The 14,925-nt window shown below is 41.7% G+C and overlaps 1 protein-coding gene across 4 annotated transcripts in view; it reads left to right on the top strand.

Annotated features, from left to right (window-relative positions):
- EPG5 (ectopic P-granules 5 autophagy tethering factor) overlaps nt 1–11,189 on the top strand; it is a 58,357-nt gene extending 47,168 nt beyond the window's left edge. For 2 of the 4 annotated variants that reach the window (XM_063319810.1, XM_063319809.1), the window contains exons 38-44: nt 2,355–2,564; nt 2,694–2,838; nt 5,373–5,615; nt 6,457–6,676; nt 8,223–8,438; nt 9,206–9,320; nt 10,593–11,189. In XM_063319810.1, coding sequence (XP_063175880.1) covers nt 2,355–2,564; nt 2,694–2,838; nt 5,373–5,615; nt 6,457–6,676; nt 8,223–8,438; nt 9,206–9,320; nt 10,593–10,775 — 1,332 coding nt within the window. In that variant the 3' untranslated portion in view covers nt 10,776–11,189. The other 2 variants (XM_063319811.1, XM_063319812.1) reach the window with 2 other exon arrangements.
- The last annotated feature ends 3,736 nt before the right edge of the window (nt 11,190–14,925 follow it).

The following is a 14,925-nucleotide window of genomic DNA, read 5'->3' as shown; positions in this document are numbered from 1 at the left end:
CTCACTGTGCATTTTCGTGATGTTTTCCAGCCTGATCTTTGGTACTGGTCACACTTTACGTTGATCGTGTTAAGCACAACTCAGCAATGGGATTAGTCCCTCTGAGGTTAGGAGCAGCTCTTGATCTGAGCGTAGTTTTTTCATAGTTGTCTTAAAGGAAAATACTTGTCTGCTTGAACATGTTTTCGCAGGAGTTATAAATAAGTGTTGTTCAATCTTTAGTCAGAACTGCTTTTGCAGGTATTTATTTCTTACCATAAAATGCTCCCCTCCTAACTTCATGTGATGTGATGACAAGTCACAACGATGTAACAAAATCTTGAAGACCAGATACGTCTTTAAGAAGCTTGTCACTGTCTGTTTCTGGTGAGTTACTGGGTACGGATTACTTCATCTGTTGAATTTTAGGTTGATTTTTCTCGTTCCCTTGCTCTGAAGGAGGATTTGGCCGTCTCTTATTTCTCAGCGCTTTTCCCGTTTATGGTTGCATTCCAGTATTTCTGAATTCTTGGAACAGGAAAGACAAATACTGGATGTTAGGATAAGCTTTCCAAAACACTGCTTTTGCTAAGAGCTCTGTGTGGGTATATCTAGCACAGTTTCATTCAATCCATTGCTTCTGAAGGACTCTTCCAGAGGGGCTGGGTTATCTTCAAGAAGCCCCATCTACCAGCTTTATCCTGCTTGCAGCGTCTTCTGTTTTCCATTTTCTCTGAGGCGTTACGAGGTGCTGTGTCAAGATGGCACTGGCAGCCTTTGATCAACATTGTATTCCGGTTTTGGAAAATTACCGCAGTTCACATGCATCAACCTGAATGTATTTGCTTATCAGAAGTTTCGCAAGCTTCAAAAGATACCTGTTTGTACATTGTATGAATCAGCCTTGGGAATTACCTCCTAACCTCCAGCAATGTGTTAAAGTGACACAATGTCACTCTTGTTTTACTTCCCAGAATGCTCCTGTGACACCTTGACTTAAATCTCAAACTCTTTATTTCACTGTCCTATGTTCTAGTGCATGAGCAACTTGAAAAGTAGTCGGTGTAGTACAGTGTCACATTCTTCTTGATGTACAATCATAGAATCACAGAATTATTTGGGTTGGAAGGGACCTTAAAGACCGTCTAGTTCCACCCCCCTGCCCTGGGCAGGGACACCTCCCACCAGCCCAGGTTGCTCCAAGCCCCGGCCAACCTGGCCTTGAACCCCTCCAGGGATGGGGCAGCCACAGCTTCTCTGGGCAACCTGGGCCAGGGGCTCACCACCCTCACAGCAAACAATTTCTTCCCAATATCTCATCTCAGTCTCCCCTCTTCCAGTTTAAAACTGTGACCCCTCGTCCCATGGCTCCCCTCCCTGCTCCAGAGTCCCTCCCCAGCTTTCCTGGAGCCCCTTGAGGGACTGGAAGGGGCTGGAAGGTCTCCGCGGAGCCTTCTCTTCTCCAGGCTGAACCCCCCCAGCTCTCTCAGCCTGTCCTCCCAGCAGAGGGGCTCCAGCCCTTGGAGCACCTTTGTGGCCTCCTCTGGACTCGCTCCAACAGGTCCGTGTCCTTCTGCTGTTGGTGGCCCCAGAGCTGGACACAGCTCTGTAACCTCATTTGGGTTAGTTCTGGATCCTTACAGTTTTTAGATTGTGTTGGCCATCAGCACAATTCCAAGATTTGTTCATTCTATAATGTGTAGAAATGTGGTGCTTCGCAGTGTCTAGGGGTGACCTTTTGTATTGCAGATGTATACAAACCCTTGAGAGGAGGATTGCGGCAGCTGAAGCTAGGCTTTCTGCTGCTTGCAGACAGAGACTCTTCCATCTGCGTACTTGCACTGCCTATGTGAGTCCACTATCTGTGGACACTGTAGGCTGCTGTACTGTTTAGGATGGTATTTATGAAAATAAGCACTTGGCTAGTCCCCCAGGTTGGTAGATGATTCACTGAATGGAAAATTGAGGCACCTGACTTCTGTCCCTCGTCTACTGTGAGCTCAGGTAATATATTTTTAATGCTTTTCTTAAACCTCTACTGAAGTGACTTTACCTTGTAGGGTCTTCATTTCTTTCTAGCTGTCTTTACATGTTTACATGTCAAATTTTAATGTCTCCTACTGAGTTTTGTACTTGGTTAGAGCTGCTGCAGCAGTCTGAGTACTGTTACGTGAACGCTAGAGAATATGTCCGCATGTTGGCTTGCTGCTTTAATTGAGGAGCTGCTTTCCAGACAGACTCCCAGAGGTCATCTGTTTCTGTTCCGTCTACATCAAATTTTGGAGTCTTGGCTTTCTTCTGATACTGTGTACTGTGAATATTAATTCAAAACAGCAAAGAAGGTGGAGCTTAGACTAATGTCTTTAAATCTTCAGGAATCGCCACTCATAAATCTTCTTGGACAGACCAGCTCCCTTCCATGGCAGCTTGTGGGCATTTCGTCTTATCAAAGCATCATCAGCTACTGCAACAGTCACTACCCTCCCTCTGTTATCCTTGCAAAGAATACTGCAGCTGAACTGATAGTGAAGCTCCTGAAAATCTCAGCAGGCTTTGGTGCATCTTCAGATAGTCACATCCACCTTGTAAGTTGAGCTGGTTTTGCAGTGTCTCTGAGCTTTTCTTGTTGCTTGCACTGTTCTGCTTTTGTATATTATGGAGTGTGGAAAAAGTTCTAGGCATGACTCTTTTTTCTAATTGATCTTGATTAACAGGATGCAACACTGAAGTGCCAAGCGTACATTCGCCAGGTGGTTCAATTTCTCAGCACCTTAGAACAAAGCGGAAAGATTACTCTTGCAGCTTTGGAACAAGAAATGTCCAAGTTGCTAGATGATGTAGTCATCTTCAGTCCTCCAGGTTTGTGTTAAAGAAGTGGCAAATTACTTTAAAATTGTCAGGGTCCTTTATTGTACTGCATGGACTGTTAAGCATCTATGACTATGTAATTTACTTGCATTGCTTTAATGTCTCCCTTATGGGCTGCAAGGCATGTTGCTTTGATTGATGTATAAATAGGCTGTGTATTAGCACAAACCAAAAATACAAACATTACCCCCTAGAGCTGTCAAGAGTGACAGGACCAATAGAAAAAACAGGTTATGTTGTGAGTAAAACTGACTGATATACAGGAGCTTGAGGGATTCTTTTCTTCGCTGTCTAGTTTTTTACCCCCCCACAGCTTTTTTTTTTTTTCTTATTTGGCTTTTGCATCTTTTTTAAAAGGAAGAATGACAGAAATATACTGTCTTGGTCCTGAGGGATCGGATTCTAAGAAAAGATTCTAAACTGTTGTGTCATGGGGAAAACTAACTGTATTGAAGTAGGGGAATTATACTGATGTACACTAGTAGTATTGTGTGTCCACACCCACAGCATTTGTATTGATCTCAATGTTAGTACTAGTACCATCATGAGCTTCCTCTATCAAACTAAGACTTCAGGTGAAATCAGTCATCTCACTGTACTACACAGAAATACTTGTCATGAGTCGTGTCTCTTCCTGCCCATGACCCACACTGTTGTGCTAGCAAGAATGAACAGAAAGTGTCCAAAAATCTGTGTGACTGGTAACTGTCTCTCGGTACTTTTATTGCTTCTTGGGCAAGCTCTGTAGAACAGCCCCATAGCCTGCAAAATTCTTTGTGTAGAAGGGAAGTGAAGGCTTGCGTCTTACTGCCAACACTCCTTGTAGCTGAGAAATTTTGGAGGAGACAGGAGCTCCAGTATATGAGGAGTAGCTCTGTTTCATGAACCCCTGTGCGTGCTTGTATATGTTAAAGAGCTGAAAGAAGGAGAATGCTGTGTGTTTCTCAACCAGGCTGTGGAGTACAGGAGGATCACTGCTGCGGAGAGGCTGCAAAGTGATGATGTCTATCAGATTTAGCTTCTCTATCAGGTTTGGAGGGGGCTAGTGGAGGTTTCTGGAAGAGCCTCCAGGGTAGCACCTTCGCTTGGCAACAGCTGGAGAGGAGGAAGCTGGACTTCTTGCATGAGCACTTTGCCAGGACTGGTGCCAGGAATTGTCCCAGGGGGATGTGGTGGGCCCTGAGGTCACAGAATCACAGACTGGCAGGGGTCAGAAGGGACCTCTGGAGATCATCCAGTCCAGCCCCCTGCCAGAGCAGAGTCACCCAGAACAGGTTGCACAGGAACGCATCCAGGTGGGTTTTGAATGTCTCCAGAGACGGAGACTCCACAGCCTCTCTGGGCAGCCTGTGCCAGGGCTCTGCCACCAGGTCAGGTGTCTGGTGGTGGTTCTGCTCAGTGGCCTGCAGCCTGTGTGGGGGACTTGGCTGTAAAACTAGTTGTGACCAGTTAACCTCCTATTTTAACCTCCTGACCTCCTATAACATTATCTATCTTGTTTAGTCTGTGATAATATGTTTACTTTAACAGAGAGCTGTGCTATGACAGACGACTGTTGGGGCTTTTTTACTTTTTTAATTTTTTTATTAGTAGGTAGATGATACAAACAGAATAGCTTAGTTTGGAAGGGACCTCTGGAGGCCTGTAGTCCAACCTCCTCCTCAAACCAGGACTCGCTTCAAAATTAAATCAGGTTGTTCAGGGCCTTGTCCGGTGAGCTTCCAAATATCTGCAAGTGTGGAGGTCTCAGCCTCTTTGCATGATGTTTTTCCAGTGATTAATCCCTCTTTGAGCACAACTTTTCTTCTTAACAAGAAGAAAGAGAAATTCTTCTTTCTACAATGTCTGATATTGCTTGAAAATTTCCTCTTCTAACAATATTAGGTTTTTTTTTTTTCATCAGTATGTTCAAAGGTCTACTCTGTACTTAGACTTTTAAGAGCTAAGCACAGGAAACATTTGTGCTGTGAGGGTGCTGTTACAGGTGGGCCATGGTAACATGTTCAGGCAATGCCAAGAGATGGTTTCGAAAAAATATTCTGTGTCTGAACACTGGGATTAGTAGGAAATCTAGGAGCCTGGAAATGCATGAAGGGATCGCGATATTTCAGGGCTCACCTCAGTCATATTTCAAATTGAATCATCTAAAATTTTGATTGTTTCACTCTAAGCTGTGCTTTAAATCGTGTCTTAATACCAGGTTTTCTTGGAGACTGTAAACATGCTTTATCATTCAATTTATTTGTGCTGCAGTCATGGTAAAAGACTCTAAGTGAAAGATGAGCTCCGGTGTACTCTGCTGTATCAGTTGTCTCTCTGTTTAATGAATGATGAACTATCTCATCAAGGGAGGAGACTGCCAGGAACGGGTGTCTCGTTGCAGTTTCATAAGTACAGACAAAGAATTGAGATGTGTAAAGAGCAAGAGGCTTTTCCCAGTATCTACAGAACAGGTTCAGTGGTGAAGTTGAACTTGGGTTCCAGCGTCTGTTTTCTGAAATGGCTCTCTCATTTCTGACTTTCAGACATGGATCTGCAAACACGTCATATGGCCCTCAGTAGTCTCTTTACAGAAACGCTGATGATGATGAACAATTCGAGCGTGACAACAGCCGAGTCGCTGCGGGGGAGCTTACGGAAGTGGATCGACGGCAAAATGCACGGGTTGCTAGCGATGCCCCTGCTCACAGCAGCGTGTCAGAGCCTGGCGTCTGTGCGACACATGGCAGAGACGACGGAAGCCTGTATCACTGCTTACTTCAATGAAGGTAGGAGCCTGTCCTGTTCTGTTGCTTGTCTCAAAAACACTGATCTGTCTTCGGATGCCCATTAAATACAAACTCTCTGGAACCCGTACAGCTTCACGATGCCCGGTGCTGGAACTGGGTTTTAATCTGGTTTCTGTAATCAGAGCTCTTCTTGTATTTGATGGCTCCCAACTGTGGCACGTGTATGTACGGTAGTATCTACAGATAGAAGAGTTAGGCCATTGTGATTTGGGCTCTTCAGCTGCTCTGGTTGTGTGTTTTCTGAAGAGCTATATCTGTATTTGTGAAGACTGATTTGCTCTGTGCTAACGGTTGCCATTTTTCCAGCTAAAGGAGAGGACATTTAAAAAAGAATCCTCCCAAGAAAACAGAACAGATATTTATGTTCCCTCCTGTAGTATTCTGTAGGCTAATTTAAGGAAAAAATACTATTAATTGGTAAAACTCTGAAATTCTGTGGGTTGTTTTGGGGGATGGTGTGTGTTTCTTTTTACGTAATCCTTGTGGGACTACATACTGGTTTTTTTCCACATTTTATGTAATCAGATTTTAGTACACCTGCAAGAAATACTTAAAACTCTATTGCTAAAATTTTCAAATTTAATCCTGACTAAATGCTGGGAAAATATCTTCCTTTGGCCTCGAGGAGATGCTCTGTGACAGTAGAGTTTTTCTTTTCTGTCAGTCAGAGTTGCATGACAAATTGCTCACCCAGAAAACAGCTAAACTGGCTCAAATTCTGTAATTTAAAGGAGCGTGGTGAAGTAATTCCAGTTCTCATGTTTTACCAAGTGCTGCTTACTCACATGCCCTTTGTTCTGTCCTTTTGTTTTCTTTATAGACTGTCCTCACCACCAGGATTTAGGCTGGGGCCCAATACTCGCCTCCCTGCAAGTTCCTGAGCTAACCATGGAAGAATTCCTGCAGGAGTGTCTGTCTTTAGGAAGCTACTTGACGCTCTATGTCTACCTGCTGCAATGCCTAAACACTGACCAAACTTTTAATAATGAAATGAAAATCTTGCTAACCATCTGCAAATGGCTGGAGCAAGTGTACCCAAGGTATGAAACTCACGGCTTCTGAATCTGCCTCGCCTTTTAAATAAGGCTGTAGTTGTATGGCTGGTATAATTGAGTGGCCAGGTTAATGAGGTTAATTCACCAGGCTGCTGGATGAAATGGCCAAACCTTCCATATCCACTATTACGGAGTATTCCCAGCCCCAGTGCCAACACTAATAGTTGTTTTGGATACATAGCAGACAAAATGTTATGTACTTGAACACTTCTGGTGCAGTTTTGGACAGTTTTCAGTCAGAGAAGCTTGATTTCAATGTCTGGCTTTGCGCTCAATTAAAATTACTTAAAGCAAACCCTCAGTCACCGTGGATTACACTTCCCAGAACTTCCACTAGGTGGGATGAGTTATGTGCTAAATATTGTTTGATACTGAGAGCTGGTGTTCAAAGCTGCTCAACGGCGACTGTCAGCAGCTCTGAACCAAATCTGAACCGAGTGAATGTGGTGGGGCACACAGAGTTAGGGGCTTGTATCGCTGTGAAACAACTTAATTGGATAACAGGGTTCTGGGGAGAAAGGATGGATAGCTTTTAGGGTTAAAAGGGTAATACATACTTAAAGTACGTCACAACTGTATATACAGTTGCTGCTGAAATTGCCAGAATTTAGCAAACGTGAATATTTTTCCGTGTTGATAATGTTCCTATTTTCTGTGAAAGAACGTTTTAGGAAAACGTACATTCACACTGTTTCTTGAAATTTGAAGAATATGAATTTGAACAATTTGAATTGTTATAGGTGCCATAGTAATCGATTACGATGTATTACTATTACTAATCATTACTATGGTTACATAGAATTTGATCACACCAAAGTGTAAAGGCGACAGCGAAGCCACCATACACAACAGATTAAACCTTGCGTTAAACATCAAAGCTGAGGGTGCCTGGGATGGGCAATGACTGGGCGGAGTAATCTGAGGATAGTCTGATGCAGGAAACTCGTGATGATGCTTCATGTGGAAAATCTGAACTTGTTAACTTAAACTGCAAACTGTTTGGGGAAAGGTTAAAAATATCATAGGGGGAACTTCACTTTGTGCTTTGCTCAACAAAAAACTTCAGTGTTTCCTTTTCTAGAAGATCATATTAAAAGTCTAAATTGTTGTGGAAACGATACCTAGTGCTTCCTAAAGTGTTTTATTGGTAAGTAAAGAAAAAAAAAAAAGTAGAGATACAGCTTCATTCCTTTTATACCAAGTCTTAGACAAGTTTAATGGCTGCAGTATCATTTATTTTCAGTGGTAAAGCTTAACAGCAGGCATTGCTTTCTGTCCTCTTACAGGCCCTTAACACCTGCTAGCCGCTGTTTGCATCAAGTCCATAACAACAGCAGTTACAGCGGTATAATAACTGGTGGGGTAGCATACTTATGCTGTCCTCATATAGTAAGATTGTCTGTCATTAATTAACCACCTGAATTCTTGGTGAGCCTAACGGGGAGAGATACAGACTTCTTAACCTATGCATCTGACACTTTTTTTAAAATTTGTATTTTGTTTTATTTTATTCTTTAAATGTTACCTAAAGCTCAGCAAAGGAAGAGGCAAAGCTGTTTCTTTGGTGGCACAAAGCCATGGAATTATCCTTGATTCAGCTCGAGCAAGATGACGCCATTCTGATTGAATCTGTCATTCAGACGCTGCTGTCAATCCAGGGCAGGCAAAGTCAGCTGGCTGAGGAGAGACTGAGTTCTGGAATACTTGGTGCTATTGGGCTAGGCAGGAGGTCTCCTTTGTCACCCAGGTAAGTGTTGAAGGTGCGGTAAATTGTGATTCTGGCTTAAAGTTCACCTCCAGTGAAGTTCATAGGGAGACTGTTCATGAGAGGAAGATACTTTCACCTGGTCTGTAGAAGACTGTTCCTGTTGACGTCACAAGAATTTTGTGTCATCACGTGTTTGTTGCCTCTTCCATCTTAACCTTGAGGTGTTGGAAATGTTAAGAGAAGCTCAAAGAAGTATGTGCTTCACTGGTATTCACGTTCCCCTCTAAAGAGAGAGACCAAGTTTGGTTGTTAGGTATTAAAATCAAGTTCACTGTAGAAAGAACGCCCAGAAAAAAATACGTAAATGTTTGTGGAACACTAATTCAACACAGTACCTAAACATAATTTTGCGTTTATAAAGACCTTCTGGGATGCAATTCTGTTGAAATTGCTCTGAAATCTTACCTTTTGTTCAGCTCATCCTTTGATTTTGATGATAAGGATGTTTCAGAGGCTGTGAAATGAAGCAATATTTCAGATGTGACCTCAAGGCTTCATCTAAGCTTGGAACAGATGTAACATTTCATATGTATGGTATTATATTATCCTCTAGTATGTATGATATCCTATTATATTTATGAGAAAGTGATTTATTTTCTTCTAATGCATTGAAAAAGGTCCTCTAAAGCCTTTACTGTGTTCCTCATGGAAGAGATATCTCATAGGTTAGAATTTCTAGTTTATCTGCTGTTGAGGACTTGCGAATTTGATACCACCTTCTTTCTCTGTCCTTTTTGCTGTGCAAGGTTTCGGGTGGTTGCCCGCAGCTTGTCTGCCTTCCTCTTGGTGCAGATTCCTGCAGAGAACCAGGTCCGCCTGAAAGCAGGGTCAGAGCCGAAGCTGTCGCAGAAGGCCCAGCAGGTAGAGTGTGCCAGTTGCTGGCTTCGTGATGCGCCCTCTTTGTGTGCTTGCTCGGCTTGTGGGGTGAAGCTTGTAAGAGTCACTGCAGGCATTTCTTCAAGCTAAATCCTGCTCTCAGCTTCTTGATTTTATTTGGCGCTGTGTCCTCTGTCTGTTTCTTGCTACTGCTTGACATCTGGCTCTAAATTCTGAATTTCAGAAATAGCTTGTTGCTCTCATTTGCCTTCTCGGGGAGGGGAGTATATCACAAACTTGTCTGCTATTTTGCATCAAAAAAGCGTCTTGGGATTTGCCAGAGACAAGGCCAGGTGATGATGTGATTTTGCTGAGCTCTGGTAGCAGGACTGTGCGTCTGAGCCCTAACCTAAAGTGATCCTAGGTAAAACTTGTCTATACAGCGTTCTGTATTAATATGAAGGCATCTGTTTCTAATCTTAAACACTCAAAATATGAACTTATGCCTGTAAACTCTGAATTCAGAAAGTTTGGAACATAGCAGGTAGAAAGAGCTTAAAACAAACAGGAAGAAACAGTTCTGCTGTGATTGTGCTGCTTTTCAGTGATAAAGCAGGGCTACATTCATACTAACATTTGTTTATGCAAGATCAGGGCTTAAAAGCCCTATGACTATAAACATTCCTTCTTTAGCATGTGCACTGACCGTTATTATTATTTCAGTAAGCGCATGAGAAGAGGAAGGAGGAGTTGATTAGAAACCAAAGCAAAGTAACTTACTTGGTACAACCTGTTTCTCTTCTCTAAGAAGTAAATGAAACTTTATCAGACATAATTGCAGCATTTGCCCTGGCTGGTACTACCAGCATAGACTCTTTCACATATATTTTCTGGCTTGATGTTGTCTCTGTAATATTACTAATGGGAATAAAATAATACTTTTATGAAAGTCAAGATGTTCATAGGATCAACCTCAAAATAATAGTTAAGTGTGTTGCAGTTTGTCATTCGGTGTAATTTCCTTGAAGCCACATCTTGAGTCTATGAAGTAAATATTTGACAATATTTGGGTTACAGACTCCTAGTGAGCCTTGATAGAACAGTTCTGTTGATCTCGGGGAGAGAACAGCTTGAAAAATATGAGTTGACGTGAAACACTGTTATGTGATTGTATTTTACAAATGTTTTGTTCTGAATACTGCAGATTCTCTGGTAGATGAGGATCTTCTATTGGAATTGTGCATGTGGTGGCTCATGAACTGGTTTGTTATGGACAGAGGCACGTGCAGCTAACAGAATTTTCCCTTATATCTATAGGCACTGAATGCTCTTGAATCTATGGCATCAAACAAACAATATATGGATTATCAAGAGCAGCTCTCCCAGGCTTCTCAGTTCATCAAGCATCCAGAACATTGTCTTCGAGATGGCAATAATCTCTTGGCTCTCCTTATTAACACTCTGTACCCAGAAGTGCATTATTTGGACAGCATACGGTAGCAGCTCTGAGCTTTCAGAATCATGCAAGGTTGATTGCTGTGGTTTACACTTAATGTTGTTATTGCACAAGTAATTTTTACCTTTCAGAGTTCCACTTTAAGTCAGAAATGTGAATGGGGATCGCACACTGGCAAGTTTTTGCCTCTTTGAGGTTTTTTTTTTTCTTTTCTTTTGATTTGTAGGCCTCTGGAATTGTTTATTTTTTGTTGACTGAAAGCACTTGAATATCTTCCTGTGTATGGTGCACATCTGAGAGGGGGATACCTGAGAACAGATGTACAAATCATTAGACAGCAAAGCTTACACTGTAGCATGTTAAGTTTTTGCTTTGTGCCTTTTTTGTTTTCCAACGTGTCATTGCTCAGGCCAGTTCAGAGTGAGTAGGGGATTGTGTATAAAAGAGCTTTTGACTTTCTCAACTGTGATGTCTCTGAATCTTGTGTGAGTGCGTGTCTGGAGACTTGTGAAATCCTTGTACTTGGAAAGATACTATTTAAAATTTTGACTTTTTTTTTTCTGTCTCACAGAACACTGTAGTTGAAAGGCATGCCTACAATCTTTTCCCGCTTCTGTAAATGCAAAGTAAAAATTGAACTAAAGAACTTTGTTATTTCCTATTTTCTAAATATTAATGACTCTGCATCTGTATTGCTTGATTAAATGCAAGTAACTTCTAGCCAAGTTCTTTTTAGGTCAGGCGATTTAAATCCAGAGATGGATTTTCTGGATGCCCAGTGTCTGGGAGGGGAGCAGTCAGTTATGTTCATGTTAGAAAGGATTCCTTAATTCTGAAAGTCCTGGTTGTTTAGGAAATACTGACTTAACAAATAGACACCCAACATTTAAGTTTATTCTTTTCTGCCTAGCTAGGCATGACGTGACAGTATTTTAGATGACACTGTGAAAAGGTATTTTTCTTGTATTAAATTTGGTGATCGCTTGTTAAAATTCTGTTGCCAAAACATGAACCATGAGCCTGTAAATCTGTTATTTCAACTGAATGATCACTGGCTTTGTTGCCTTGTCTGATTATAAGATGCACTTTTGTTCAGGGAAAGCAGAAAGTGAGTTTCCCCAGTTGCTTGTCTGATGTCCCTTTTATCACTGAGCTGTCTGAGGTGGCCCAAGGTCCTGCAGTCCCAATCTGTGCACCTCTGTGAAGGAACAGTGATCGCTTCTTCTCATCCTCCATTAATTGTGCCTTTATGTTTAGAACGTGATTACATGTTAAAACATCAGTTCTGGTCACTAGGGGAAGGAAATGTGCTACCTACTGTCTGGTCAATAGTGCTTTGAAGTGGTTCTGGTGCTGGAGAACAAATCACCTTTTTTTCTTCTCAACAGATTCTGCTAACTGTGCCAGCTGGCTCATTAGATCACCTTCATCTTAACGTGGTCTTAGAGTTCTTTGCTCTATCTGTGAGCCTATAAATACATATACATATATATATGTACACATATGGACATCCCTCTGTATATTAACCAGATATTGATGCAGCATATTTTTTAACAGACTGTTTTGGAAAATTCACGCCTGGAAGAATACATTCTGCTGCCTCTCCTCCCCACCCCCCCCCCCCACCCTTCCCCTGCAAAGACTTAAAAGCACTGTTTTTAGTAGATTCAGTGTTGTTGAGCAGTTGCATAAAAATGTGAAGAAGCCAGAAATATGTGTGTTTGATGTGCACCTTTAAAATGAGATATCGTTTCAGCTGTTGAGTTCTTACAATTGTATTTATAACATACTATGTCTGCAAGGACCACGCAAAATAAAAATGAAAAATCAAGTAATTTGTCACAAACACCATCGTATTTTCAACTTGCTGGAAGTGTCCACATCAGGTAGTACATGACTGTTCTTGGAGATGAAAGTATGATGAGGGAATGCCATGCAGTTGCTCAGTTGATGCAGGTCTAGAGACTCTTCTCCTTTGCATCGTGAATTTAACATACATGTGATACAACAGCCTGTTTTTTGTGCCCAGAGCCCAGGAGAAAGTTGATCTATATGTAATAGCAGAAATAATGCTTCTCTGTCCTGGCAAAATCCCCCAAACCTCTGTGGTAATGTGACCGTAGGGTGATGTACTGGTTCTGTTCTTTCATCAGTCACAACTGAGTCAGACTGTGGAATTTGATATCTCTCCAAAATGATGGGAAAACTGGTGGTGTGGAGGGAAGTAGGGGAAAATTTTGCCTCCAGTGCTGGTGGTATGTCGTTTCTCCCAAGAGCTTTCCTGGTGGGCAGGGCTGGACCAGGCTGGGGTCAGTGCTATCACCATTGACACCATCCTGTCCATTTGTATTGACCATTGAAACAGCTTATTTAACAACTTACTGCTTAAAATGTAATAGAAATGATGCTGTTGACTTTTTTTTTCCCTTTTCTTGGTCTAATTGTGATGAAAATTTTTTTTTTTATCATGGTTAAAGTACTTTCTGAATAATGCTATGGTAGGCCCTAAGAAGTAGGGAGGATTGACCATGAGCTGCTGCTCTTGCTGTATGTGTCACCCACAAACCAATCTTCTGGCTTCTTGGAGGGCATCGTAGGGGTAGAAGTCTGAACCTGTGCTTTCCTCAAATGCAGGGGAGCAGTTTTATGAACTAAGAGGTCCTCTGGCAGTTCTCTGTCACAAATGTGAAATCCAGAGCTTGGGCTCTTACTCGCTAAATGCTGACCAACAGATGGGCTTTTGTTTCTTCTAGTTTTTATGGAAAGACTTTCATGTTCCCAGCATCTTCCACCCTCCCTCCTACCCTAAACTGCAATGATCTTGTTCACATAAACATGACCAGGCAATCTCAGAAGGAAAACTGAGATTTGTGTTGTTTTCAGCATTGTAGATTGCAGTAGCAAGAGATGAAATTGGAATGTCAGCTACTTAATAAGAAGTGTGCGTTTTGGACAATTAGTGCGGTTTAGTTGGAGAATTTTTTCTTTCTTTTTTTTTCCTTGTTATTCTGGCAACACCATATAAAGTTGCACTTTACTTTCCCAGTGCAGATGTTATGAAGAAGTGAACTTTAAAATAATAATTCCCAGGCTGGGGATGAGCTTGCAAGCAGAACCACAGGCTTGATGGTAATTCAGTAGCAGCTCGGGCTCCCGGCCAGTGGTGGTTGCTACCAGAAGCAGGATCATTAGGAGAAGAGTTTTGAAGCAGCTCCACTGGAATGATTGCACAGAGCATTGAATTCAGTGATACAAACCTGAAAGTAGGTTGTTGTCACTCCTTTTTCCATTTTTTTTCTCCTCCTCCTCCTCTATGCCAACTCGTTGCTCTTGACAGCCCTCTCCTGGACCTTTGCCTGACCAAGACTCCGAGTTGACTTGCATCATCCGGTGCCATCAGCTGGGTCTGTTCCCTTGTTATTGGAGCATGTTCACAGTCGGGTTATAGACATGTCTGTGGGTGGCCAGTGACTTTGTAATGCTGACTTCATCTCAGAAGAATTTAAGAGATGAAGTCAAGCCTTAAAAGAACTTTTGTGTAACACAGAGATGAAGACTTTTTAGAAATAATTTTCCTTTTTTTTTTTTAAGAAAACTCAGTTTAGTTTATTGAAATATTTTCACAGCACATTTATCACAAAGCTCTGAGAATCTGCTTGTCTGTGCATGTGAGCACTAGGAGCTGCAATAGAGTTACAATACAGACCACCCTTTGCACGTCTGTCTTTCAGCTCTACCAGCTTTCAGAAAACCTCTTTTTTGCTTGGACTCCTCTTAAAAATTAAGATTTTCTTTAAGGTCTTAAATAAACTCTTCTGGAAGTTAAGGAATAATGATGATGATGATAGTGATGATGATGATAATAATAATGGTAAATCCCAGCAGAAATTCCAATAGCATTTTTTTTTTTACAGCTGGTATTTGAAACATGAAAATACTTCACTTGCTGGCTCTAGGAAGCCGTATGTGGTTTGACAAGTGGAGCGGTGGAAACTGCTTTTTGAAGTAACATTTGAAAAATGCCAAAGCAAAAAAATGTGAGAAAATGGTAGTTATCTGCTTGCTAAAGACTGTCTGATACGGGCTAGAAACACACAGGTTGGTTAGAACTGATGTCTTACGTAGATCCTCTTCTGCTCTTCGAGGTCCATCCCTCTTTGTTTTCTTTTTTTCGTTCTTCTGTCTTCCTTTTAA

Source organism: Chroicocephalus ridibundus, chromosome Z, assembly GCF_963924245.1.
Source record: "Chroicocephalus ridibundus chromosome Z, bChrRid1.1, whole genome shotgun sequence".
Classification (NCBI taxonomy): domain Eukaryota; kingdom Metazoa; phylum Chordata; class Aves; order Charadriiformes; family Laridae; genus Chroicocephalus; species Chroicocephalus ridibundus.
This window is presented reverse-complemented; position numbering and strand designations above follow the sequence as displayed.